Source organism: Sycon ciliatum, chromosome 1 (assembly GCF_964019385.1).
Source record: "Sycon ciliatum chromosome 1, ocSycCili1.1, whole genome shotgun sequence".
Lineage (NCBI taxonomy): Eukaryota > Metazoa > Porifera > Calcarea > Leucosolenida > Sycettidae > Sycon > Sycon ciliatum.
In genome coordinates this window covers 70512197-70536870 of record NC_088643.1, presented here as the reverse complement: position 1 = coordinate 70536870, position 24674 = coordinate 70512197, and the positions used below count along the sequence as shown (strand labels likewise).

Sequence of the window (24674 nt, the reverse complement as noted above, 5' to 3'; positions counted from 1 at the left end):
CACCCAAGCCATGATGATAGAAAATGGCTTGTCCCACTTGAGGGCGAGGCGACCAGCAAGTCGCTTCTGATAGCTGGCGTATTCGCGATGTAGCACCCCATCCGTGGAACAAACCAGTGGTGTGAACGACCCACGGAGGTCCTCGGAGGCCTGACGATACTTCTTTTTCTTCGCGTTAGCAGCGCGGTTGGAAGTAGCTTCCCAGGATGAATGGGAGTAACTGGGTGCGTTGGCATCAATGATGCGATTATCAAAAAACGCCACCCTGTTATCCTCCCACACACCCCGGGCAAGCCAATCTGCCCGAAGAGCAGGCTGCCCCGTCCGATCACCCTCCGGCACCATGATCGGCTCGACGACAACACCACCGAATGCCATATCAGCTAGCTTTGCATCGCTATCACGCAGATCATTGTGGCCTCGCTTGATAAGTCCACCTTTCGGGCAGTCAAGGCCATGCTGGAGAGAGAAAGGCTTCCCGCAACCATCACATTGCGCTGGCAGGGCAAGCGGCTGCCGGCCATAGCGGATGGCAAGTTGATCGCGGAATTCTGTACTCCCTGATACTGGATACATGTACATGACGTAGCTGATGTAAACCATGGTATACGTACGTAGATCTACGAGCAAGAGTTCATGGGGGTTATGAACTCTTGGTACGTAGACCTACGTAGGTCTACGTAAGTACAGTCCATTTCAAAAACATTGACAAAAATGAAAGAAAAAAGTAAAAAATGCAAAAGGAGCCGTAACGTGGTAACGGCCGGACCCCCGGTACGGTCCGGACTAGCCGGACTCCGGATCCTCGAGCATGCAGCTAGCGTCCGTCGGGAATCGCGAGGGTGCACCGCTCGTACGGTGTCCGTAGAGAGACCGTCGACGCGTCTACCATGTCTACGGTCTAGTCTGGTGAGTGATGCAGCAGGCGCACATAGCAACGAGTAGAGCTACGTAGATGGTTGGTCTTTTTGTTTTTACGTGACCACACAACATTTCCATTGACCATGTACGTGAGCTTCCAAATCAATTTTTCAATTATCTCACTGTTGCATTTCAGTGTTTGCTCTTTTGCTGGAGAGCTGTAGCTTGGAAGATACGAAGGGGAAATGGTGTGATTTGACCAAACGACGAAAGCTGAGCCCAGGAGCTTCAGCTTGTCATGTTGTTCTGAATTCGCGTGCCCTATCTTTGAAGCTGTGTAGCTGTCAAAGTTATCACTGAGTACGAGTTTGCCTTGTGGCTTGTGGCTTTATAGAAATGGTGCTTGGAAAAACATTCCGGGTGTGGAAGAAATCCCAGCCGCGTTCCGTACTGCTCGAGTGTAAAACCATATCTGAAACTCTGCTCTTCGAGTCTGGAGCCATTGCTGTTCTGAGTAAGAACCTGAGTGCTAACTTGCTTTCTGTCAAAATGCACTCAGTGATCATGCTCGCTGTGTGTTGGCCTATGTTTGAATTCAGCTCCAGAGGAATGTGAACATGTGAAGAAGCAGTACTCCAAAGTCATCGATGCTCATGCTTGTCTGGGCGTATTGAATGTCAATTTAGGTGGGTTTCTGCAGAAGCATTTACATTTAGGCAAAAATGATATGAGCAATAGAGGGCTTTTTTCAATTATAGTTTCCTAGCCACAGTGTGTCTCCTCGGCATCTAGGTTATACTGCTGGATGACAACGTGTTAAAGGGGAAGTCCGGTGAAAAATTTAAATTTCACAGTCCGTAGAGTTCGGGGCGCTGGATCGAATGGTCTTTGTCCGAGGAGGCTGCGGCTTATGGTTCGTCAGATACGCCCAATCGAACATGTGCGAATTTGAGCGCGCATCACCCAGATCCAGGTGATGACGTCACAGCGTGCAGCCAGGTAGCCACACCATCTAGTTGTGTACAAAAATGGCCATATTCGGAGCGCGTTCGATTGGGGAACCGTTTATCGCAGCTTCTTCGGACCAAGACCATTCGATTCAGTGTTACAAACACTACGCACCCTGTGATTTTCAGCTCGGTAAACCTCGAGGTTATACCGTATTTTAGCCGTTTCCGAGTTGGACTTTTCCGTTAGCCCGTCTACATGGTCTATGCGCTCTGCGCTGCGTGCATGCAGTGCGTGCAGTGTGTTATCTAGCTCTAGTGCAGTCAACAAACTCATGTCACAACTGACACAAGACTCAGAAAACTAGTCAACACACGGACTTGTCATGTACTACACTCGTATCAGTCGTATTGTGCAGTCATGTAGTCAGAGAACGTGCGTTTCTCCTTGCCGGTGCCGGTGGTTGTGCTTTGAGAAAGAAAATTTTAGTTTTCCGCACCCGCGGCGCCTCATTATTTTATGCTACAGCGATGAGTGCACAACCGTGACAAGTGACAAAACAGCGAACAGCTCTCGGACCTAGAACTTTCAGATTCCATAGCGTTGCGAGCGAAGAGTCGTGCCCGTGGTTCAAAGAGCCTGCACTGTTCTCCAATTGAGTAGTCCGAAATATTCCAAGTTCGCACCAAAACATCACCATGTGGCAGGCTACTGGAGTCTAAGCGAATCTAATCGGTATGGAACAACATTTAGAGCACTCGCATCACTCTTCTCCATTTTGGCGACCCTGCTCTCCAGCGATCTGATAATTACATCAGCCTCGTCTGCAATAGCTGCTGCTTCTTCATCAGTCGGAAACTCAGTAGCGCTCACTCTTGACCGGCCCGCGCGGCCATTCCTTCAGCTGACTACCGAGGTTCTCAGCCCCAGACCGAACTCATGAAGGTCAGCCATGGCTGCATCCTCACTCTCACAAGGAGTTACATGTCTTCGGGGTCGCTTGCACCACCTAATATCAGTCGCCAAATCATTTGAAATAGCACTGACACTATTGCTTTCACGCACTCCTTTTGACCTAGCTGCACGCTATGACGTTGCAGAGGGTGTGGCGCGGCCGCATGACGTCATGGCGCAGCCCCCGAAACTCAGTTTTTTCAAACGGAAATATCTCGAGAACGCTTTGTCGGAGACACGTGGGACCAACACCATTCGACTCAGCGGCCGAAACTCTACCGACCCTGAAATTTAAATTTTTCACCGGACTTCCCCTTTAACTACTTTTACTTGTACTTGCTCACTGCCATGACTGGTTCCACGTGTCTCCCCCGAAGAGGAGAGAGAGGTTCAAAAGGAATCTTGGAAAGACGACTCAATTGGCTATTGAACCGCCTAACGGCTGGCACATCCTGAGATCCCCATACTCATTCACACACACACACACACACACACACACACACACACACACACACACACACACACACACACACACACACACACACACACACACACACACACACACACACACACACACACACACACACACACACACACACACCTTGACCTTGACATACAGCTGCTGTTAAACGGCTAAGCTGCCCTCATGAGGAGGGGAACAAAGGGGTAGCGTCACGGCTTTGCGACAGAACATCCGGCCTCATGCCGTTGCAGATCCTGCTGCCTGCGATATCTCTCGCCGCACGCACAGCAGAACATTGAACTCGAGACGCTCCCTTGCTGTTGGTCGCTTGCCACGCTCGCAATTGTGCCGTTTATATCCATCAGCAGATCGAAAGCACCGGTCACATGACGGGCAGTGGAATGAGCAACAATGTTGGTGTCGAAGCACTAGGCGAGGTGCAGGATCGACAGAGTCCGATGGCTGTTGGGAGGAACCTGCGAGAGGGCACCTATGCACCTTCAGCCCACCAGCACTCTTGAACCATCTACTACAACGTTGACACGACTTTGCACCAGGCTGTTGGCTGACAGGAAGTTGACGGGCCGCACTGCACTTATGCCGCTTGTACCCAGACGCACTAAGATGGTGGTCGCAAACACTGCAGTACACAGTTGGCTTAGACGGTGGTGGTGGTGGCACAACATCAGCGACACTCGATCTCCACAAATGTTGATCCTGGGCTGCTGTAAACCATTGAGTATTCAAGGAGCGTAGGTTGTGACACACGCACACACACACACACACACACACACACACACACACACACCTCGCGTCCTCTTTCAAATTCAACCGTATACATCACTCCTACACACCTGTCCTACCATCACCCATTAATGCTTATGTGTTCACACATTTTTCTAGCACAAGCACGCTGCATCTTTTTTGCCTTCACTTTCCCCTTTAGATGTGGATATTCCAGGGCTGCCAAAGTTGGAGGGATAAAAATCTGACAGGGGTCCGGGGGTGTCCCGCGGTGAAATTTTTAGGAGAATGGCTTGCTGTTGGGGCCCCAGAACACATTTTTAACTGTCCACACACATGAAAGCACGCGCGCATTTTTACAGCTACATGGAAGCGAATGGCCAACTGGACTACAAAGCGCGCAAAATAAAATAATCGGTTGTCCCTCTCTGGGAACAAAATCGGTCGGTTTTTCCGACAGGCGATCAAAAATCGGAGCAAGTGGCAGCCCTGATTTTCCCCTGCCTAAGCGTTGTTGTTTGAGGTGGCTTTTGTTAGCGATAGTCTCTCGAAAATCGATTTGAAAATTCACGATTCGTATCTTCTTCCCACTGGCACCTTTTGTCACTCCTATGTGTTTGAGCTCACGCATTTTACCACTGTTGTTTCTGGGCGCTCTTCTCTGCGCTGTTTTATCACCTCTATGCTCTACCAAGTTCATTGTTCTCGTTCATTTTCTTTTTGCCTCTTTTCACCTGATGGGAAGGCATTGAAAGTTTGTGCTTGCGAGGAGCCAGACGTTTGTTCTTTTCCCAAGTGTGATTCGTATTTTATTGTTACTGCTACGTTAGTGTATTTGCGTCATTACTACTTTTCATTGCTGTTATAAAGCTCTTGTCTCCATGCTGCCTTTTTGTTTATAGTTAAAAGTGCATATTTTCTGGAAACTTTTGCAGGACAGTGTTTGTGTTCATCATTTTAGTGACGTTTGGCAGGTATATGTCGTGTGCCACATGGTGTTCACTCCACGGCACTGTGGTATGTATTTTACTCGTGTTAAACTGGGTGCATCCTCCGGTGTTTTACTCGTGTGTGTGTTTGGGTGTGGGTGTGTGTGTGTGTGTTGCCTGCATGTATTTGCATATGTGCGTATATGTGTGTGTGTGTGTGTGTGTGTGTGTGTTTGCCTGCATGTATTTGCATGTGTGCGTATGTGTGCGTATGTGTGCGTGCGTGTGTGTGTGTGTGTGTGTGTGTGTGTATATGGGCGTGCGCGTATGTGTGTGCATGTGTGTGTGTGTTTGTATTTGTGTGTGTACATGTGTGCCTGCATATGTGTGTTTGTGTGTGTGTGTGTTTGTGTTTGTGCATGTGGTGTGCATGCGTGCGTGATTGCGTGCATTTTTTGTGTCTTCAGGAAATAAACATGTCAAGTATCTATTCCTTGTAACTGGTTGCTCGTCAGTGGGTCGTCTGTATGGTAGTGAGATTCAGCGTATCACAGACGTGTTCACACTCTTCCTGGAGGACAGTGTTGACCCAGACTATGTCAGTGAGGTGAGCCGTCATTGATTGCTGCGTTGCCCGTTTGTGTTCCTCTTGTTGTGCAGCTGCAGCAAGTCCGGTCTGATCGGTGCTGGTTGCCGGTTGCTGTGTAGTGGCAGCACTACCAACACTAAATTGCGCACAGGGGAGGAGGGGGCGCTTCGCTAATCTAGTGAAGATGTAGAATTGCATTTTCTGTGGCTGCACTTTGACGTACTTATCAACATTCCATTGCACCTCCACTCCCCTGCTAATGCTGGCTGTTGATATGTATTTGGAGCTCCCCTTCTAAACCCCTGTATTGTTTTAGTATCACGTCTGGGTCTTTCTTATTCAGCTCATCTTCAACAAATGCCTACTATGACTCGTGTTGTGCCTAGGTGCGTAAGCTCCTGTGTTCAGGTACATTTTACTTCACATCGCAAGGCAGCACTGCTGACTCAGCTGCCTCCGCCAACAGTGGGGACTTTGAAGCTCACGTGGTGGACCTAAGTCTCAGTGCTCAGTGCCGATATCATGGACGCAGCCTTGACGACCGATTCATCTGGTTGGTTTGACAGTGTGTGTGTGTGTGTGTGTGCGTGTGCGTGCGTGTTTTGTGTTTTTGTGTGTGCTTTTGTTTCTTTTATACGTGTATGTATGTCCGTACGTGCATGCATATGCATGTGTGTGTGCGTGTGTGTGTGTGTGGGGGGGGGGGGGGTGCATGTGCGTTGAATATGTTGGACTGTAACTAACTTAAGCCTTGTGTAGTTATGTAGTGCCAGTGCTGGGGTCTGTACTGCTGCCTTGTTTTGGAAGGAAATGATGTAGCAGACAGTTAGCTTTGGGTTGCTTTGTTCATTGCTGTTCACCGCTCAGGAATCAGAATCTTCACTACCTCCCGACTCAGTTTGGTGTGGACACGTCTCAGTGGCTCGTGCGCATCTCCTGTGGCAGCGTGGAGGTGCGCACCGTCTACGCAGGCAGTAACAAGGCTAGAGTGACGCTGATGTCGCGGCTGAGCTGCTCTCGAGCAGGCACCCGCTTCAACGTGCGCGGTGTTGATGACTACGGAGAGGTAGCCAACTTTGTGGAGACCGAACAGGTATGCCGTGGCCGGCTACTGCTGCAGCTGTGCTTGTGCGACGCCTGTTTCTCTTTGCTCTCCTGACATATCCTCAGTGTCGAGCATCGTTCCATATTTCACTTGCCACAACCTAGGCATACAGCTCTCCAGTATGTTGGGTTTGTGTACTCACTGTGAAGTGCCGCCAGAGCACCCCACCACTGCCACTCACCTGTGGTCGTGTTTTGGAGGTGGAGTCCTGGCTGTACACTGTAGGTCGTCCGACACATACCTTGTAGACGCATTGCGCGTTGTGCAGTCAATCCGTTCTCAGCTTACCTTTGAGCGGACGTGAGCTCCACACAAGAACATGCTAAGTGTGACCTTAGTCCTTGGGTGCTCTTCAAGTAAAATTAAGTAAAATCAAGGCTGGGCGCTCTTGCAGTGCTTCCAAAAGGCTAGGTGCAGCCTGTGTGTGTTTGTGCTCTACCCTGTTCATGACTTTAATGGCTGTATCTTCTCTGCTGGTATGGTTGTGTGCTTGCTGGTATGTTACTACTATTACCATATGCTGCTCGCCATCGTCGTCGTCGATGCTTGCACCTAGGCAATATCATTCCAGAAGACCATGGTATCGTTTGTGCAGCTGCGTGGTTCCATTCCACTATTCTGGGAACAACCCGGATTCCAGGTGAGGCATGCTTGGTTTTAACCTCCGCTGTGTTGTATGTGCGGTGAAGTTTTTTGTGTAGTCATGTCCCCTAATCGATGCATACTGGGTCTCAATTAGAAGCTGACTACACGTAACTCTCCTCCTATGGGTTGTTTGCCAAAAGGATTGAGTTGAGTTGTCAGATGTGAAAATTGATGTGTTTAGCTACAGTACTGCTGGTCTTACACACGTGTGTAATATTATTCACAGTGCAGTATGTAGTCGGTTTTGATGTTCTATGTACATGTATTCCGCTCCGTGCCTTTTGGTTTTTAGACGGGAACTCACAAAGTCAAGATGTCTCGAGGCTTTGACGCATGCAGGCCTGCATTTCGAAGGTTAGATTTGCTACTCTGTGTGTGTGTGGGGGGGGGGGGGTTGTATACTTTGTCTGTATCTATGTTCTGCCATGTTCCTTACCAGCCTTGTTTGTCTGTTCGGGTCTAGTGAACTTCTGTGCTATTGTTTAGCAGTTGTTTCTATTATAAATTAACAGGAAACAATTGAGTCAAGTGTGGCCAAGTTTTTTTCCTTTACCGAATATGGCGAATAATCGCATGTTATGAGGTAGCACGTGGAGCTAAAGCTAAAGTATGGCTAGTATGTCTTACCAGAAGTAGTTTGCGTTTGGAATGGTGTGGCCCGTCACAAGATCACAATGGGAAATAGGAATCCTAAGACATAGCCTGCTGTCGTATCTGCATGTGCATTCCTCTACCCACAGGGTATTGTTGTATGCCTAATGCCACAGTTCCTACAACATATCAGTGGGTGGGTGAGAGAGACAGAGAGAGAGACAGAGAGAGAGAGAGACAGAGAGAGAGACAGAGAGAGAGACAGAGAGAGAGACAGAGAGAGACAGAGAGAGAGACAGAGAGAGAGAGAGAGAGAGAGAGAGAGAGAGAGAGAGAGAGAGAGAGAGAGAGAGAGAGAGAGAGAGAGAGAGAGAGAGAGAGAGAGAGAGAGAGAGAGAGAGAGAGAGAGAGAGAGAGAGAGCACGAGCACTCACCTACTGTACAGCTGGCATGCCTTTGATTTTGATGTCATTGTCTCCTGCTTTGTGTGTGTGTGTTGTGTATATGCCCAGGCATGTTGATGGCCTTCGGTCGCGGTATGGCTCGCAGCTCTTTCTTAGCTTGCTTAACATCAAGGAGAGTGAGGCGTTACTGAGCACTGCTCTTCAGGTCGGTGGTTAGGTGAATGCTAACACTGTGCCTAACACACAGCACTATGTCAAGTTGTATTAGACATGAGGCTTGTACCGGTAACACCCATGCCAGTGCACTTTATTCATCAATCCAAGTGTCTTTTTTGTGCTGTGCCTAAATTGCTCCACGTGAGCGGTAGTGAGGTCTTGTCGTCCAGTGCATGGTTTGGCAGTTTGTTCTGAGATGTCCACTGGTGCTCATTACTTCACTTGCTTTTCTGAACCGTGTGTGCCACTCACTATCAAGGAGAACGATGGCTCACCAGTGTGTGTGTGTGTGTGTGTGTGTGTGTGTGCGCGCGCGCGCGTGTGTGCGTGTGTGTGCGTGCGTGCGTGTGTGTGTGTGTGTGTGTGTGTGCTGAGTAGCAGCCCGTACACTGGTGTTGTGCTGTCATGTGTTGATATGTGCATGTAGTACATTGTGTATGTGTTGCTCTTGTGTTATATCTTAACCCTTTGGAGTCCGTAACTTTTTGCTTCCGCAGAATTTGTGGCCGTCACGAAAATGCGCACTCCATTTCCAACATAACTTTGGTTCTACTTCACCGATTTTGAAGATCTTGGGCTCGTTGGAAAGCTCTTGATGAGAGAAATACAATTAGCCCAAACTCGCCAAGAGCACTATTCATTGTCCGCCACAACGTGCCCCAAACGCGAGTCCAGCTCCAGATCTGAGACGAAATCGGTCTCCTGTAGCCATTTCACTGAATCTAGCTCGGAACTGTTCAAATTTTTTCGAGTAGAAGCTTACCTTGCCGTGACTTCGCCCCGCGCCGGTCCTGGCACGTGCCGCCTGTCATGAAGCTGGGAAAATCCCGTCTTTTCACGCACTGCTGACTCGCAGCAAGCAGCGCAGAAAATTCGAAATGTTTGATCGCTCGCCGCTCACTCAAACTTCACCGGAGAGACTTCGGACCTGATCGAAGCGATAGCTGAGAGTTTTCTCTACCATTTAGACCCTTCGATTGTTGAATTTGGTCAAGATTTGGCCGAGAACCGAAAGTTTGACTGCGCACACATGCATACAAAATGCCCATGGTTCGTAATCGAACCATGGACTCCAAAGGGTTAATGTTACTGCTACTGCCATTACTGTGCAGGATCAGGTAAAGGATTACGGCTTGCCGAAGACTGACTTGGACATTGTCACGTTTGACTATCATCACAACTGCCGCGGTGGTTCCCAGGAGAAACTGAGCAGTGTTTTGCTGCGCGACGTCGCACCACACCTTAAGAAACACGGCTTCTTCAGCTATGTCGATGGAAATGTGAAGAGGTAAGTGAGTTTAAAAGACATCCAGTGCACAGATTGTTTCGGTCTGGACCTGCATGACCGCATGCTGCACCTGACGTTAACGTATCTTGGAGCACAGTTCTCCCTCCAGGGCTATCTGTCAGATTTTCAAGCTCATAGACGTAGTCACCTTATAGTTTTCAACCACTTTGAACTACATTCACAGAATTGCACATGTGGCGCTGGTATATTGCTCAGCACAGTGTTTTCCCGGTCTCTGTCAATTCTTTGTTTCATGGCTGTGCAGCCTCCAGAACGGCACAGTGCGGACGAATTGTATGGACTGTTTGGATCGGACAAACGCCGTTCAGACATTTCTCGGTCTTGAGGTGAGTACAGGGGTTCCCTATTTTGACTGTGATGGATATACCCTGCATTGTATAGTCATTGCAGTAAAACTGTTGAAAACCTTTGTGTGGACATACCCGTTCACGAAGCACGTCAAAGAACTGAACCTATTTTAACGAAACAGTTGCTGTCCACAGACTTGAGTATTCTAACCAAGCGAAACTGTCACTTGAAGTATTACTTTGTTTATTATCTGCAAAACTGGACGGAATCTGGTTGACGTTCTAGACTTGATTGAAGTCCAGTGATTTGAGGAGTATGGCACTACAGTACAGTTGGGCGCCGAAGAACTTGAGGGGGGGGGGGGGGGGTGGTCAGGGTTCTAGCCTAGCCCGTTCTTATTTGTTCGCGACCACACACCTGTTTCGTTCTTATTCAATGGTAGATCTACAGTCATGCTTTTAAAGTACATGTACTTTTCTTTTGCACTGCTGACAGATCTTGAAAGAGCAACTCCCTGTGCTTGGCATTGAGAACAAGGCCAGCGTGGTGTCCCGCTTTCACGACATCCTGCGTGAAATCTGGAAGATCAACGGCGACAACATCAGCAAGATCTACGCTGGAACTGGTGCCATGGAGGGAAAGGCAAAGGTACAGCTCTAGCTGACTTATTCAACTATAGTGCTGGCAACTGAAATCCAACTCCTGGAGCTCACATTGCAAAGACCCAGCACGCGATTGTAACACTACGGAATAGAGACGGCTAGAATCGCTGCTGCACTCCAGCACGGAAATCAGCGGGTCGGATTTCAGCTGCCAGCACTGTACCTCGGTGGAAATACTGAGCACACGCTTGTATTTGCGGAACCATGCTTGTGTATGGTACTTTCTTCTAAATTCAAAATCAGTCCTGTCTTGTGCGGTGGGTGTTTGGCAATGCTTTGCTGCTTTGTGGCAAGTGCTGGTAGATAACCATACACGCTTGCTGGTTGTACATACTTGCGTAGTGTGACTGTTCTTACTTCCAAGTGCCAACAGCATTATTAAAAGTTGCATGCTGTGTGAAATTCTATCTCTGTGTCAGATGGGGAAGTTGATGGACGGTGCCAAGTCCGTAGCTCGAACCGTTCGTAACAATTTCCTGGATGGCAGCAAGCAAGAGGCTATCGACATTTTGCTGACGGGCAATGCCTTTGTCGGTGACCTGGGTGGTCGCGCGCGTGCTCTTCTGGCTCGTGAGGATGCACTGGGTACGTATTGGGTGTGTGTGTGTGTGTCAGGTTTGTGCTGGCTACTGTTTAGAGTCAGCAGTTGGGCTGACTTCTTCTTCTTCTTCTTCTTGCATTTGGAGGCTGTCTCAGTTTTGTCTTTCATCATCCGATTTGTATGTTGATGGTGGTAGCATCTGTCATGCTAGCATCTTTGATCATGCGGGCACCTTTGTTGAGTGTAGCCCCCAACATTAATGGAATAATGTCTTGATTGTGGGAGTGACAGATCGGCACTGGTAGTTTATGGGAGCGGTGTGCTGCATCCACTTTGACATCAAAACCTGGCGTGCTTTTGTGAGTTTCTTTTCTATAATGAGAACATTGGTACTTTCATCACTATGGCACATGTCTGAGAAGTGACGGCCCTGATAGACATTAAACTCAGTACTTGTATAAGAACACTTTCTTGTGACCAATGGTAGTAGTGTATTCGGGTCTAAAACTTGATCTTGTGCCCTGCACAGATCCCAATATATCATGTACATGTATTAGTATGTCTGTGTATGACTTTTGTCTGTAGGGTCGTCAGCGCTGAAAGCACACCTCTGTGATCGGCATGAAGAGTTTGTGGAGCGCTCCCCCCTGCGTGTCTGCGTCGGCACTTGGAATGTCAATGGTGGGCGGCAGTTTCGCAGCATTGCCTACAAAAATCAGTCGATGCATGACTGGCTGCTCGATGCCAGGAAACTGGACAGCCGCAAGATCGACTCAACGCTGCCAACGTATACTGGCCCATTGACGCGGCCACGCGGTCGTGTTGAGCTTGCTGAGTACCAGCGGCTATCCAGCGATGGTACTGGTACACCGTTTGAACCCTTGGCTGGCAGTGAGGCACCGCAGATCTTTGCCATTGGCTTTGAGGAACTGGTCGATTTGAATGCAACGAATATCGTCTCCACCAGGTATGGTAATGGTGGATAGGCATTTCTCAGTTTTATTGATATCAACACTGTCTCTCCATGTGCATGGGAGTGGGAGCATGGCTATTGTAGATAACAGAGGAGTACTGTTTGACTGCATCAGTATCACAGGTGTTGCTATCCTGGCGAATGCAGCAACGTGCACTTCCTGGGATGTGTGTATTTGTGCCGCCCACCATGTTTCTTGCTAGATCGCAGTGTTATCCCGTTCATCATTCGTGTTTTTTTGTCTGTGTTGCCACCTGGCCCGGCAGCTCCAGCAACAAGAAGGAATGGGGCGCCGAGCTGCAGCGGGTCGTCTCTCGCGACCAGGAGTATGCGTTGTTGACATGTGAGCAGCTGGTCGGTGTGTGTCTGTACGTCTTCATCCAGCCCCGTCTTCTTCCACACGTGCGGTAGGTTGTGAGAAGGATACTAGTAGCACTGAGTACACTAGTAGCACCGAGTACACTAGTAGCACTGAGTACACTAGTAGCACTGAGTACACTAGTAGCACTGAGTACTGAGTACATGGCCCATGGGATGTACTAGTACATACGTTGACCTATACTTCTATGCCAACGTACATGTATGTTGGAGAAGGTGAATACAGTCATGTACACCCTTTGTTCATTTTTTAAGGATTGATTGCCTTTGTGGTGCGTAGGCACTAGTGCGTTTGACATTGGCCTGTCTTTGGCACCGCTGTGTGTGTTCAGGGATGTTGCTATCGACTCTGTGAAGACTGGCATGCACGGCAAGGCTGGCAACAAGGGCGGCGTGGCAGTACGCTTCCTGCTCTACAGCACCTCGTTCTGCTTCGTCTGTGCTCACCTGGCAGCCGGCCAGAGCCATGCTGCTGAGAGAGCTGCGGACTACGCTGAGATTACCAAGCGTGTTGTTTTCCCCATGGTTAGTACATGAACGCAGGCAGGCATAGTGGGATGGTCTAAGACCATGATTGAGAAACAGAGGGTACCAGGTTCAAGTCCTGCTTGGAAGTGGAAGGAATTTTTCCAACCGTGCTGCGACCCACAGTTATTTGGGAACTTGTGGCCTGGCACGAGGGTAACATGGATGCAGCTAATGGGATTTCGGTCTTTGACCACTTGGTGGTGGGTCTGATCTACTCACCTCCCACCGTTTAGGCGCTGCATCTGCTCTTTGTAGGCTTTGATCCTAGAGGGGGGTGGCGTTCCCACGACGGATGCGGAAAACTGGGCTTCCAGCCGAGTCTCACGCGAACCGTGAAATTTATTTTTTTAATTTTATTAGTACATGAACATGTGTTGTTTTCCCCATGGTTAGTACGTGAACATGACTGGACTAGTAACTACTTTGTGGTAATACACGCTGTTACAGCATCGGGCACATCTTATTCCACAGCTTTATGACTCAGCCATTGTACGTATTCTCAGTCGCAATTATTTGCCACATCTGCCGTGAATACTGCTCCGACCAAAGCCTGACCGGCTGAACTGGCCAGGACAGTCATTGGCATGTTTCTTTCGACAGCACATCGTCTTGCTCTAGTTTGACAATCACGAAGGGCATGCACATTGTGCACGTCCCCCTCCTGTCTCTGCTTCCGATATCCCAGTACCAGCATATGCTTTTCACTCATGTCGTTTTCCGTTGGACCCGCCGCTTGTTTCTACTGATCTCAGGGTCGAACAATCGAGTCTCATGACTATGTGTTCTGGTGTGGTGACTTCAACTATCGCATTGACTTGCCCATCGACGATGTCAAGCAGCTGGTGGCCAGCCGAGACTTTGAGCCGCTGCAGAAGGCAGATCAGCTACGTAAGCAGATGAAAGAGGCCAAGGTAAGGTCACATGTTTTCTCTTGCCCCTAGGCCCTATAGTGTGCTGGCTTTCACTATGATACCTTCTTGTTCTCTTGACGCACCATCCTGCTTGTGCAAGCACATGTACATGTCCTTTTGACTGGGCGTGTGTGTGGTTTCACTTCTCCGTTTGCTGCAACAATCGGTATGTATGCATGCGTGTGTTTGTGTGTGTGTGTGTGTGTGTGTGTGTGTGTGTGTGTGTGCGTGCGTGTGTGCGTGTGTGTGTGCGTGTGGGTATGTGTGCACGCGTGCATGCGTGTGTGTGTCTGTGTGTGTGTTTTTGTGTCTGTAAAAAAATAATAAAATGAAAAATAGGGATTCACTAGCCAGAAAAAGCCACTTCAATCAGCTGTGTGGTGGATACCAGGCTAATTAGTGGCGGTCGATTCATCAGCCTTGCAAGCTGCTGAATGGTGTAATCCCAGCACAAGTTGCTGTGTCTAACATAGCTGTTCGCTATCATCGCTTCCGCGATGGGCAGGTCTGAGGTGTGTTTTTGTGTGTGTCTGTGTGTGTCTGTGTTCCTGATACCTACCACAGGTATTCCAAGGCTATTCTGAAGGTGTACCCAATTTCATTCCAACCTACAAGTACGACTTGTTCTCTGATGACTTTGACACCAGTGAGAAGAGCAGAATTCCGGCATGGACCGACCGAGTGCTGTGGAAGCACAAGGCTTACCCCTCCTTTGTTGACATAGTCGACAGCGAAGATCCTGACAGTGACGTGACGGTACGTTTGCTTAATTGTGGTGTTCGTCCTGTTGACTGCTATTGTAGGCTCTTTCAACTTAGAATCTTTTGTTGACGGTGTATTTTGCTGTCGTGGACATTGAAATTCAATCGGATAACTGGGGCCGGCACCCTTACTGCTTTTAGTGTGCGCGCGCGTACAAGCACTGTAGTTCACGTCCAGGGATGAATTTATCCTGTATCGCATCGCAGTTTGCTACGCAAAATCGATCTACTGCTACTCAAAAATCACAGTGACACGCAGAAAACTGCCATACATACATGTACAGGCTATCCATGCTTTTTGTCGCTTACGCCACAACTGAGATTTTGCATAGCGAAAACTGCTATGCAAAAACATGACAGTAAATTCATCCCTGACGTCCATGCTGTAAACATGGACCAGCAGAGCTCGCGGCTGCAAGGCCAGCGCCCCGTGGCCGCTTGACTGCTCAACTGTTTCCAATGTCCGCGACAGTACAGTACATCGCACTATATAATATTGAAGTACACACGTGTTTCCTGTTACCGGTTTGTGTCCAGACTTGAGTGCATTCATTGTGTACAATAGTACTACGCCGTGCTCAGTGTGCCCCTATAGGCTAGGACAAAGTCAGCAGCGAGCTCTCACCGGAAAAGAGACGTTCACCATTGTGTGGAAGTGAATCTTTGTGTTAGGTCTTGTGAATTCTCTCAACGGTGTACAATCATGTCCTTGTGACCATATGATTCCGATTCCTATTGTCTCTCTCTCTTGTTTTGTTTTCGTCGCCACTACTGTCGTTGCTGCTGCTGTTGTATCTATTAAAACGGTTATGCCTTTTTATGACTTGTTGTGATTGTGTTCTGCAGTATTCATCATCTTCAACTGAAGAAGACAGCCGCGTCTCGGTGTCGTCTCTGAGCATATCCAGCAATGAGCCCTCCTGTCCGTTCAATCATGGGTCCCTGGCGTACTACGGCCGTGCTGAATTGAAGATATCTGACCACAGGTGTGTATTGTTGACACAGTGCACATGCATACTGTACAGAGTGTGCAAACATAGCCTTTGCTGATACGGCAGTGCTGCTGGAACGTAGAATCAGGACAAGGAAGTGTTATCCCACGGAGCCATGGTTTCTAGTTTTGTCACAACTACAAGTTTAGGTCATTGTCCAGAAGCTTTTCGGCCCATTCTCATCAGCGGATACGTGGGAAGTGAAGCTGGTAAAAAAAAACCCAGTGCTGTTTCGTTCTAGAATCTTGTTTTGCCATTCTCCTGTATAGTCCCGGTCACAACTGGGTGAGAACTTAGCAGTAATACTTGTTGCTAAGCTGACCTTACAGGAGTGTTCTCTCTGGGAGAATGCATGTTGTTGTTTCCGCCTTTTACATGGCTGAAGGCGGTAACAGTGCACCAACCTTTTGTGTGCTTTGTTTGCATTGTCGACAGATGCATGACCTCGTTTGGTTTTGCATATGAGCTACACAGATGCGTGCTCTGTATCATTATTATTGTTTGCATCCATGTGTGCCCATACGTATAGGCCAGTCGTTGCCGTGGTGGACGTCGAAGTTGAAAAGGTCAACCTGTCTCGGCGCAATGCTACCCACAAGAAGGTCGAAGACCTCCTTGGTCCGGCCGACCCCACTATCATTGTTCATCCGCACACTGGCAGCTATCTGGACGTGGAACTGCTAACGGATCATGCACAGGAGTTTGGTATTGTTGTTCTTATACGGTTAGTTATCCGTGCAGCAATGCCTTATATGATTATATCCACCTTTTTTTCCCCGGGATCCTGTCCTCTGCGTGTCCTACCCCATGATGTCAGTCAGTTGTCTAATCTAGTTGTTTCCTGTTAGGTTGAATGTACAACTTTGTACACTTTCCTCTGTAATAATGCAGCACCGTGTTTGTCAGAGCGTCTTCTTGTGGTCAATTGCCGATGTATTAGTTTTTCACTTGCCCCCGCATAGTGCCGGCTACTTACACCCCTGTGCGGTTTCTGTGTCCTTTGACTCTGGTGTTTCTCTGTAGCCTGGTTGGAGATGATGCCTACATCACTTTCCATGATTCTCGTGCTGCCTTGCGATCTCTGGCCATGTCTGGAACGCAGGTTAGTACTGTGTCTCTTGCACATGATCATGGTTCCTTCTGTGTCCCTCTTCCCACGTCCTGGGAAAGCCATGTGACCAGTTTTTGGTAACGAGGAAGTACTAAAACATGTGTGTGCGTGTGTGTGTGTGTACGTGTATGTGTACGTGTGTGTGCATGTGTGCGTGTGTGTGTGCGTCGTGCGCGCTTGGCATGTATATCTATTCATATAGGTTGGTGATGTCGTAGTGGATGTTACTTTGAGGTCAGATTGTCGTAGCTCAATCGTAACCGACACCAATCTGCTCGACAGCGACATCCCATCCATTCCCATCAACGTCCTGGCTCCAGGTGGCACTAATGCTGCAGCTGGCTCATTGAAGGTTGGACAGACCCATGCTTTGCATTTCCTCTCCGACTCCATTGATCAGGCGTTTGTGGCAACACCAGAGATGTCACGGCGTGCCACTCCGTCGGACAGTGACCCGCGTGATCTGTCCACTGCCGCTGATCAACACAGCGATACACGATCAAATGATCCATCGGAAAGGTTAGTGCTGCAAACCACTGTCCTGTAGGTGCATGTCTACCTGGGTTCCTGGGTGTCTGTTTGCATGGGTGTCTGGGTGTCTGTTTGCATGGGTGTCTGTGTGTCTGTTTGCATGGGTGTCTGTGTGTCTGTTTGCATGGGTGTTTGTATGTCTGTTTGCATGGGTGTCTGTGTGTCTGTTTGCATGGGTGTCTGTGTGTCTGTTTGCATGGGTGTCTGTGTGTCTGTTTGCATGGGTGTCTGTGTGTCTGTTTGCATGGGTGTCTGTGTGTCTGTTTGCATGGGTGTCTGTTTGCATGGGTGTCTGTGTGTCTGTTTGCATGGGTGTCTGTGTGTCTGTTTGCATGGGTGTCTTTGTGTCTGTTTGCATGGGTGTCTGTGTGTCTGTTTGCATGGGTGTCTGTGTGTCTGTTTGCATGGGTGTCTGTGTGTCTGTTTGCATGGGTGTCTGTGTGTCTGTTTGCATGGGTGTTTGTATGTCTGTTTGCATGGGTGTCTGTGTGTCTGTTTGCATGGGTGTCTGTGTGTCTGTTTGCATGGGTGTCTGTGTGTCTGTTTGCATGGGTGTCTGTGTGTCTGTTTGCATGGGTGTCTGTGTGTCTGTTTGCATGGGTGTCTGTTTGCATGGGTGTCTGTGTGTCTGTTTGCATGGGTGTCTGTGTGTCTGTTTGCATGGGTGTCTTTGTGTCTGTTTGCATGGGTGTCTGTGTGTCTGTTTGCATGGGTGTCTGTGTGTCTGTTTGCATGGGTGTCTGTGTGTCTGTTTGCATGGGTGTCTGTGTGTCTGTTTGCATGGGTGTCTGTGTGTCTGTTTGCATGGGTGTCTGTTTGCATGGGTGTCTGTGTGTCTGTTTGCATGGGTGTCTGTGTGTCTGTTTGCATGGGTGTCTTTGTGTCTGTTTGCATGGGTGTCTGTGTGTCTGTTTGCATGGGTGTCTGTGTGTGTCTGTTTGCATGGGTGTCTGTGTGTGTCTGGGTGTCTGTTTGCATGGGTGTCTGGGTGTCTGTTTGCATGGGTGTCTGGGTGTCTGTTTGCATGGGTGTCTGTTTGCATGGGTGTCTGTGCACCTGGGTGTCTGTTTGCATGGATGCCTGTGTGTCTGTGTGTCTGCATGCCTGTACGCCTGGGTGTCTGTATGCCTGTATGTCTGGGTGCCTGGGTACCTGGGTGTCTGTATGCCTGGGTTCCTGGGTGTCTGGGTACCTGGGTGTCTGTGTGCATGGGTGCCTGTGTGCATGGGTGCCTGTGTAGCTGTGTGCTTGTATGGCTGCATGCCTGGGTGTCTGTATACCTGGGTATCTGTATGCATGGGTGTCTGTGTGTCTGGGTGTCTGTATGCCTGGGTGCCTGTATGCATAGGTACCTGGGTGCCTGTGGTTTGGTCTTCTTGTTGCATGTGCTGGGTCATTTGACAACCAGGCTGTGACCGTATCTGTTGACTTGTTGGCGAAAGCTATCTTTTGTGCAAGGTGCTTTTCTGTCCTTCTGGGCAGGCAGTTTGATCGTTTTTGATGTTGTGTGTTCTTTGTGTCACAGTGGTCGAATGGACCTGCAGGACAGTTCTGAGAGACCACCCTCACCATCGTCCCCTAGTCGCACTCACTCCCACTCTCCTCTGCCATCAGTACCACTGGATCAACTGTCTGATGATGGTGAGTCTATTTTGCTCACTGTCCTGCTCATATACTAACTGCCAAGGCTAATGCAGCTTAGTTTCAATGTTTTTGTGATTTTCCGGTCTCTATCTGGTGTTGCGTCCTCTACTCTAGCCTGATTATGGTCAAGACTGTGCTGTTTTAGTTCAAGTACAGTCCTGCTCAATGAAATCCAGTTGCGTCACTCAAGTTTGCGCCTTGCACTATTTCGCAGCACAATGTTCGCAGGTCTAGGGCTGCGCAACGCCCGGCACGTACTTGAGTGACGCGACTGGATTTCATTGAGCAGCACTGTACTATCTGAGGGATTGCAACCCTGGCCTTGAAAAGAGCAGAACGTGGCAGTAGTCCCATTTGTGTTTGGGGTCTTAGCGTTCATTCACTAGGTTAATTAAGGTACAAGTTTCATAGTGTAGCACGAAGTTATTATCATGGTTAGTTATTTGCATGGCTGGTGTTTTACTAGAGGTGGTTTGCATTTGTTGTGTTCCTTGCATCAAGGGTCGGAAGGTGCGAAACGCATTCCTCCCCGTAAGTCTTTGTGTCTTTTGCTTCACTCGATTGGTGGATGATGGCCACTGGTACTTGTAGTACTAATACAAAATACCATGACTGTACTTGTGAAGCTGACGAAATGATTAAAACTGTCTGCACCTTCCTCCCCTGTCTTTGCTCCGTCTGTCCTGGAAGTCCTGGAATTGGCTCTCCAGTTTGTTCCTACTGCTGTTCTTAACCGCCCATGTCCCCTCCCTACTTCATGACTGTACTGGAGTTATCATTCTCTATGCTTTTGGTCTCAGTACAATCGTTGTTGAAGGCGTATCTTTGGGCTGTAAAAGGAGAATAATAATATATTAGGCCAAAACAAATAATGACCTTGTTTCCGGTCGGCCGACCGGGCCATTTTTTCCCAAATTCTGAAACTTTTTCTTGGTCCCAAATGTATACACAAGGTGGCAATGCCATGTGTGCAAGTGCACTCAACGAGTCATAACTCAGTCAAATCTCAACCGAATTCCACAATCGAAACACCTACAAGGTAGCAGAGATTCTCAGCTGTCGGCTCGAAAACCTCCAGGGTCGATACGAGCTAGAATAACGGAGCTGGAAGGACTCGAACTGTTTGCTTGATTTCTCAGGATGTACGAAAACAGGAATACACCACATGCTGTACAAGAACAGTGAGTCAGTCAACTTTGACATTGATCCTTGCCATGATATATGTACAATGTATATCTGTGGGTGCTCTTGTCCATCAATACCACAACGATTGAGGAACCAAAAAAAATATCCAAAAAAGTTTCATTCCGGCCGACCGAGTCTCCTTTTTGAGGGGTTGCCGACCGGAAACAAGCCTATTTTTTGTTTTGGCCTTATGTGGGTGTGTGTGGGTGTGTATGTGTGTGGGTGTGTGGGTGTGGGTGTGTGTGGGTGTGGGTGTGGGTGTGTGTGGGTGTGGGTGTGGGTGTGACTGTTTGGGTGTAACTGTTTGGGCTATGTTCTATACAGCCATTCCACCAACAGCAAGGACTATCTCTCCAGTGAATGTACCAGTAAGTTCCTATTTTTACTCTACCCACTGCTATTACTCATGTGGGGAAAGTTTGTACCCGCAGCACAATGTGTATGTTGAAATGCTCACATTGTCACAGAGAGCTGTGATCTGCACTCTTGATACAGATTCCACACACTCTGACTGGTCAGTACAGTCTGCTTGTGCACAGTGAACTGAATTGTATAGTGTACCGTGAACTTTGAATTATGCCTTGCTGACTTCAAATTATCAGCAGGAATCCCACACGTTTTCTATGTAAACACATTTCGTGGGACTTCTAATCAGGCATACTTGCCCGGTTCGAGGGTCAAATTAGCAGACAATGTTGCATGGGAATAAGCCGTATTCGAATCTTTATATCCGGATTCCACCTGTACCGTAAAGTGCCGCGAGCGCACCCCACCAACTCGTCCTTTCGTGGTTGTGCTTTGGAGGTGGTGTCCTGTCTGTAGTCATACAACACGTACCTTGTGCACACATTGCGTGCTTTGAAGTCAATCCGTACGCAGTTTACCTTGGAACTCCACACAAGAACATGTCAAGTGTGATCTTAGTCCACAAAGGTTCTCGCACCGTACAAACTTCGTTGCACTCTGATTTTTCTTTCCCTGGCTGTAAAATCAAGGTGGGCGCTCTCGCGAGACGGAGCGCTCTGGCGGTACTTTACGGTACTAGTATTGAATGACATGACAAGCCTTTCTCAGTGCATGGCACCTTTACGATCATGCTTGCTTCCACCTATGCAGGCTGCTGCTGCTGCTGAGTGCCTGTACTGATCAGACCTGCTCTCTATTATATATCCTCTTTTTTTGTTGATCTGCAGAATGACGTTCTTGGGCATCGGTCTCACCACAGCTCCTGCGGTTCACTGAACGGCCTTAACGACCAAGGAGCTATGTCTGCCCCTGACTCGCTAATGGCTGGCAGCTTGAACAGCCTATCTTCAGCAGTAAGTGCCAGTACTGCCTCTGCTGCTGCTACTTCTGCAGCATTCGAGGATATCGACCTTGACGATGACTCTTGCATTGGCTCCCTACGAGAGCAGCCAGTGGCGGTGGAGGATGCGTTTGAAGGTCTGCCAACGAAAAGCATTGTCAGTGATCTGTCTTTCCCACCTGCTCGCCCGGCTCAGCCACCTCGGCAAACGTCTCTGCCAACAACTGCAACAGCTCCTCCCAGGCCTAGTGCACAGCCAGGAAGGCCTTCACGGCCACCACCGGCAGCACACGGTTCACCTCAAGCTCGCCTTGCCAGCGGACCGCCAAGCCGTCCCAACGCACCGCCCAGTCGGCCGGGTGCCCCGCCGAACCGCCCGGGTGCACCGCCGAGCAGGCCAGACGCGCCACCGGGCAGACCCGACGGTCCTCCCAGCCGGCCGGCCAGACCAGCGCGACCAAACCCGCCGCAAGCATAGTTGTCGTGCGAGAGATGTACAGTGCTGTCTGGCACACCACTTTTGTTTGTTGATAGCAGCAGCACTGTACAACACCTGGCTTGATACTGTGTAGGACTACAGTGTGTAGTGTGTAGTGTGTACAACGTAGTGAAGATTCTTCTCTATTTATTGATTATGGCTTACAGTATTGATTATTATCCAGAGTCCATAAACTCTATGGACACCTACTACCACAGCGGGCTTGTGGTATCTTTATTGACGACGTGCATGCTGTAGTTTTATGTGTTTGATCTTTCCCTGGAGGTAAAATAGTTTGCATCCACTGCAGCAGCGCGCTTTAGATCTACGGTATTGCCTGGCTGATATATCCCAGCGTGCTGATCTTGTGCCCATGCTAGTAGCAGCGGTGACTGTGCGCGCGGTGTTGATGCGCACAGTCCTGCTTTCCTAGAAGTGTTTTCATCGCAGCATCCCACGTTGCATTGCATCTTATTTATTCATAATTATTGTCGGGCAGGACAGTTTATTGGGTTGTGTTTTTTTTAGTATCTTCTCTTATTCCTCGCTCTCACTGACTTGCAGCTAACTTGCCGCTCCGGTTTCAATCATAACCACAACACCAGTGCACTGTATGGTGTATTTTCGAAACAAATGTTTTATTCTCTTTTTTTTGCACTTTTGAGCCCAGAGAGCTGACTGCATGCAGCTCCTAGCCTCCTCCCGCGAGCTGGTGATTTTTTTACATTCTTGCTGACGTCCTTTGCACGTGTGTCAACTTATGTTTTCCTGGTGCTACCTGCTCACAGTCACACTCAGTGCACTTTTCACAGATGGTATCAAGAGTACTCTTGGAGAGATGTATACTACTATTACATAGTAGGACTTGGGTGTCATGTTTGCATTGGGCCGCATGTACAGTAAATCCATGTACATGTATAAGCATCCATTCCGCATCGAGATTCCACACAATGTCTGTCGCGTGTACGCTTGAGGACATCTTCCACTGTTTGATACAATGTGGTTGTACCAGTGCATTCTTCCAAAAGAGGAGAAACCCATTCACATCACGGTGAAACCTTGCCCACGACTGCTTTACCATAGTTTATGCACTCTGGTGTGCACTTGCCCAGCATAAAGCAATCTCTCTCATGTGTCGAAGAATGACCAGGATCGAAAATTGTACAATTGACATGCCAGCAAAGATGCTGCTGGATCTTTAGAGGTAGATCTACACTTCAAAGATCTGTGTGAAACAATGTTTCCGAACCACTGTCGACGTCGCGACATGTCCCTTCCTCAGGCCAGGGTGCATGCATAAGAAATTCCTGCACAGAGGTTACCATGGTTACGCAGCTTGGGACACTGTACAAACACAGGAACAGTGCTGTACATGCATGATTGGAATACATTACAAGTCATGTACCGTATTATCTCTAATATAAGCAGTCTCCAATAATAGAACACCTTGGGGCGGCATTCAAAAAATAAAGTGCTCAGTCTCCATTATAAGCACACTGTGTAAATTCATTATCTGTACCGGCAAAAAAAACCTGAAATGTGTGTGTCTGACATGAATTTGGCATGGCAACATGCCTCTGAAATGAGGTTGAAATAATAATGGAACAGTCTCCAATAAAGGAACGTCTCCATTAATAGCACGGGGCGGAGGTACATTGAAAAAATAAAGGACCGTGCTTATATTAGAGATAATATGGTAGTCATTACTGTACACGCACAGAGACTCCGTTGGAATTCATGTGGCGATAAAGGAGCAGCAAGCACAAAGCCTGGTCACGTGAAATCAATACAGGTGTGGTACCAGGCAGGCTCAGCGCCATCCATATTCCCTAGCTCATGAGAGACCAGTCAGGTTCTTCGGCAATATTCCCTGGCCCAGGAGAGAGCAGCAGCAATGCAGTCAAGTTGTTCAGTGATATAGTGATAGTGATGTTGGCGCGGGGTAGTGGTCTAAATAAGCTTCATTGTGACATGATTATGGTTCAGCAGCATTTGCCCTAGCTGCCTCATCAGCTGATAATGATGGTGTGGTCAAAGTCAAAGAACATCACGGCAGAATGCCGAGGTCATTTGGCTGCAGATGCAGAGCAGAGAACTGGCAAAGAGATCAGGCGGTGAACCCTACGTCCAGTTTGTCACCATCCAGAGCTCGGATTTTCTTGTGGAAACTTGGCGCTGTCTTCGCAATGTCGGGTAACCAGAGTGTGGAGAGGTGGCTGTGCTCTTGCACACGCGTGACAAAGCAATCTTCCATGCTCTGATCTGCTCCACTGAAATCGTTAGTGCCATGAACCCTCAGCTCTCTGAGGCCAGACCAGTGGCCTAGCAGATCGGACAAGATGGGCAGTGCCTGGCTTGTCAGATGCATTGATGCCAGCTGGACTACCATCAGTCCAGTACAGGTGCACAGCGCCGCTCGCACTCCCTCCAGTCCCGCATCTCCCAGGGCATTCTCGGACAAGTCGAGGCGTGTAAGCTGATCTTGTGAGTGCAGGACTGCGGACAGGGCAGGTGCACAGCCACCAGATAGGCCGGACTCCCGGAGGAGCAAGTAGACGAGCTTGCGCCGGGCTAGCTGCGGCGCAAGCGTAGCCAGGCCATCATCACCCACATCACTGGAACTGAGC

The 24674-nt window shown here is 48.8% G+C and overlaps 1 protein-coding gene across 1 annotated transcript; it reads left to right on the top strand.

Moving 5' to 3' along the window:
• Positions 1–966: 966 nt before the first annotated feature.
• Positions 967–22901, top strand: LOC135805202 (synaptojanin-1-like). The gene is made up of 25 exons (XM_065319211.1): positions 967–1375; positions 1461–1547; positions 5367–5506; positions 5875–6041; positions 6356–6581; positions 7150–7233; positions 7531–7592; positions 8342–8438; positions 9562–9737; positions 10003–10084; positions 10542–10694; positions 11128–11293; positions 11835–12216; positions 12489–12629; positions 12933–13125; positions 13881–14039; positions 14604–14795; positions 15647–15786; positions 16322–16516; positions 16816–16894; positions 17106–17422; positions 18960–19075; positions 19580–19609; positions 20588–20631; positions 21457–22901. The coding sequence occupies exons 1-25, from the start codon at positions 1258–1260 to the stop codon at positions 22045–22047; spliced, it is 4137 nt and encodes a 1378-aa protein (XP_065175283.1). The 5' UTR covers positions 967–1257; the 3' UTR covers positions 22048–22901.
• Positions 22902–24674: the final 1773 nt, after the last annotated feature.

Coding starts and splice junctions, on each gene's coding strand:
- LOC135805202 (XM_065319211.1), top strand. CDS start 1,258: ATGGTGCTTGGAAAAACATTCCGGGTGTGGAAGAAATCCCAGCCGCGT. Junction 8,439..9,561: donor TACTGAGCACTGCTCTTCAG/GTCGGTGGTTAG, acceptor ATTACTGTGCAG/GATCAGGTAAAGGATTACGG. Junction 14,796..15,646: donor ATCCTGACAGTGACGTGACG/GTACGTTTGCTT, acceptor TGTGTTCTGCAG/TATTCATCATCTTCAACTGA.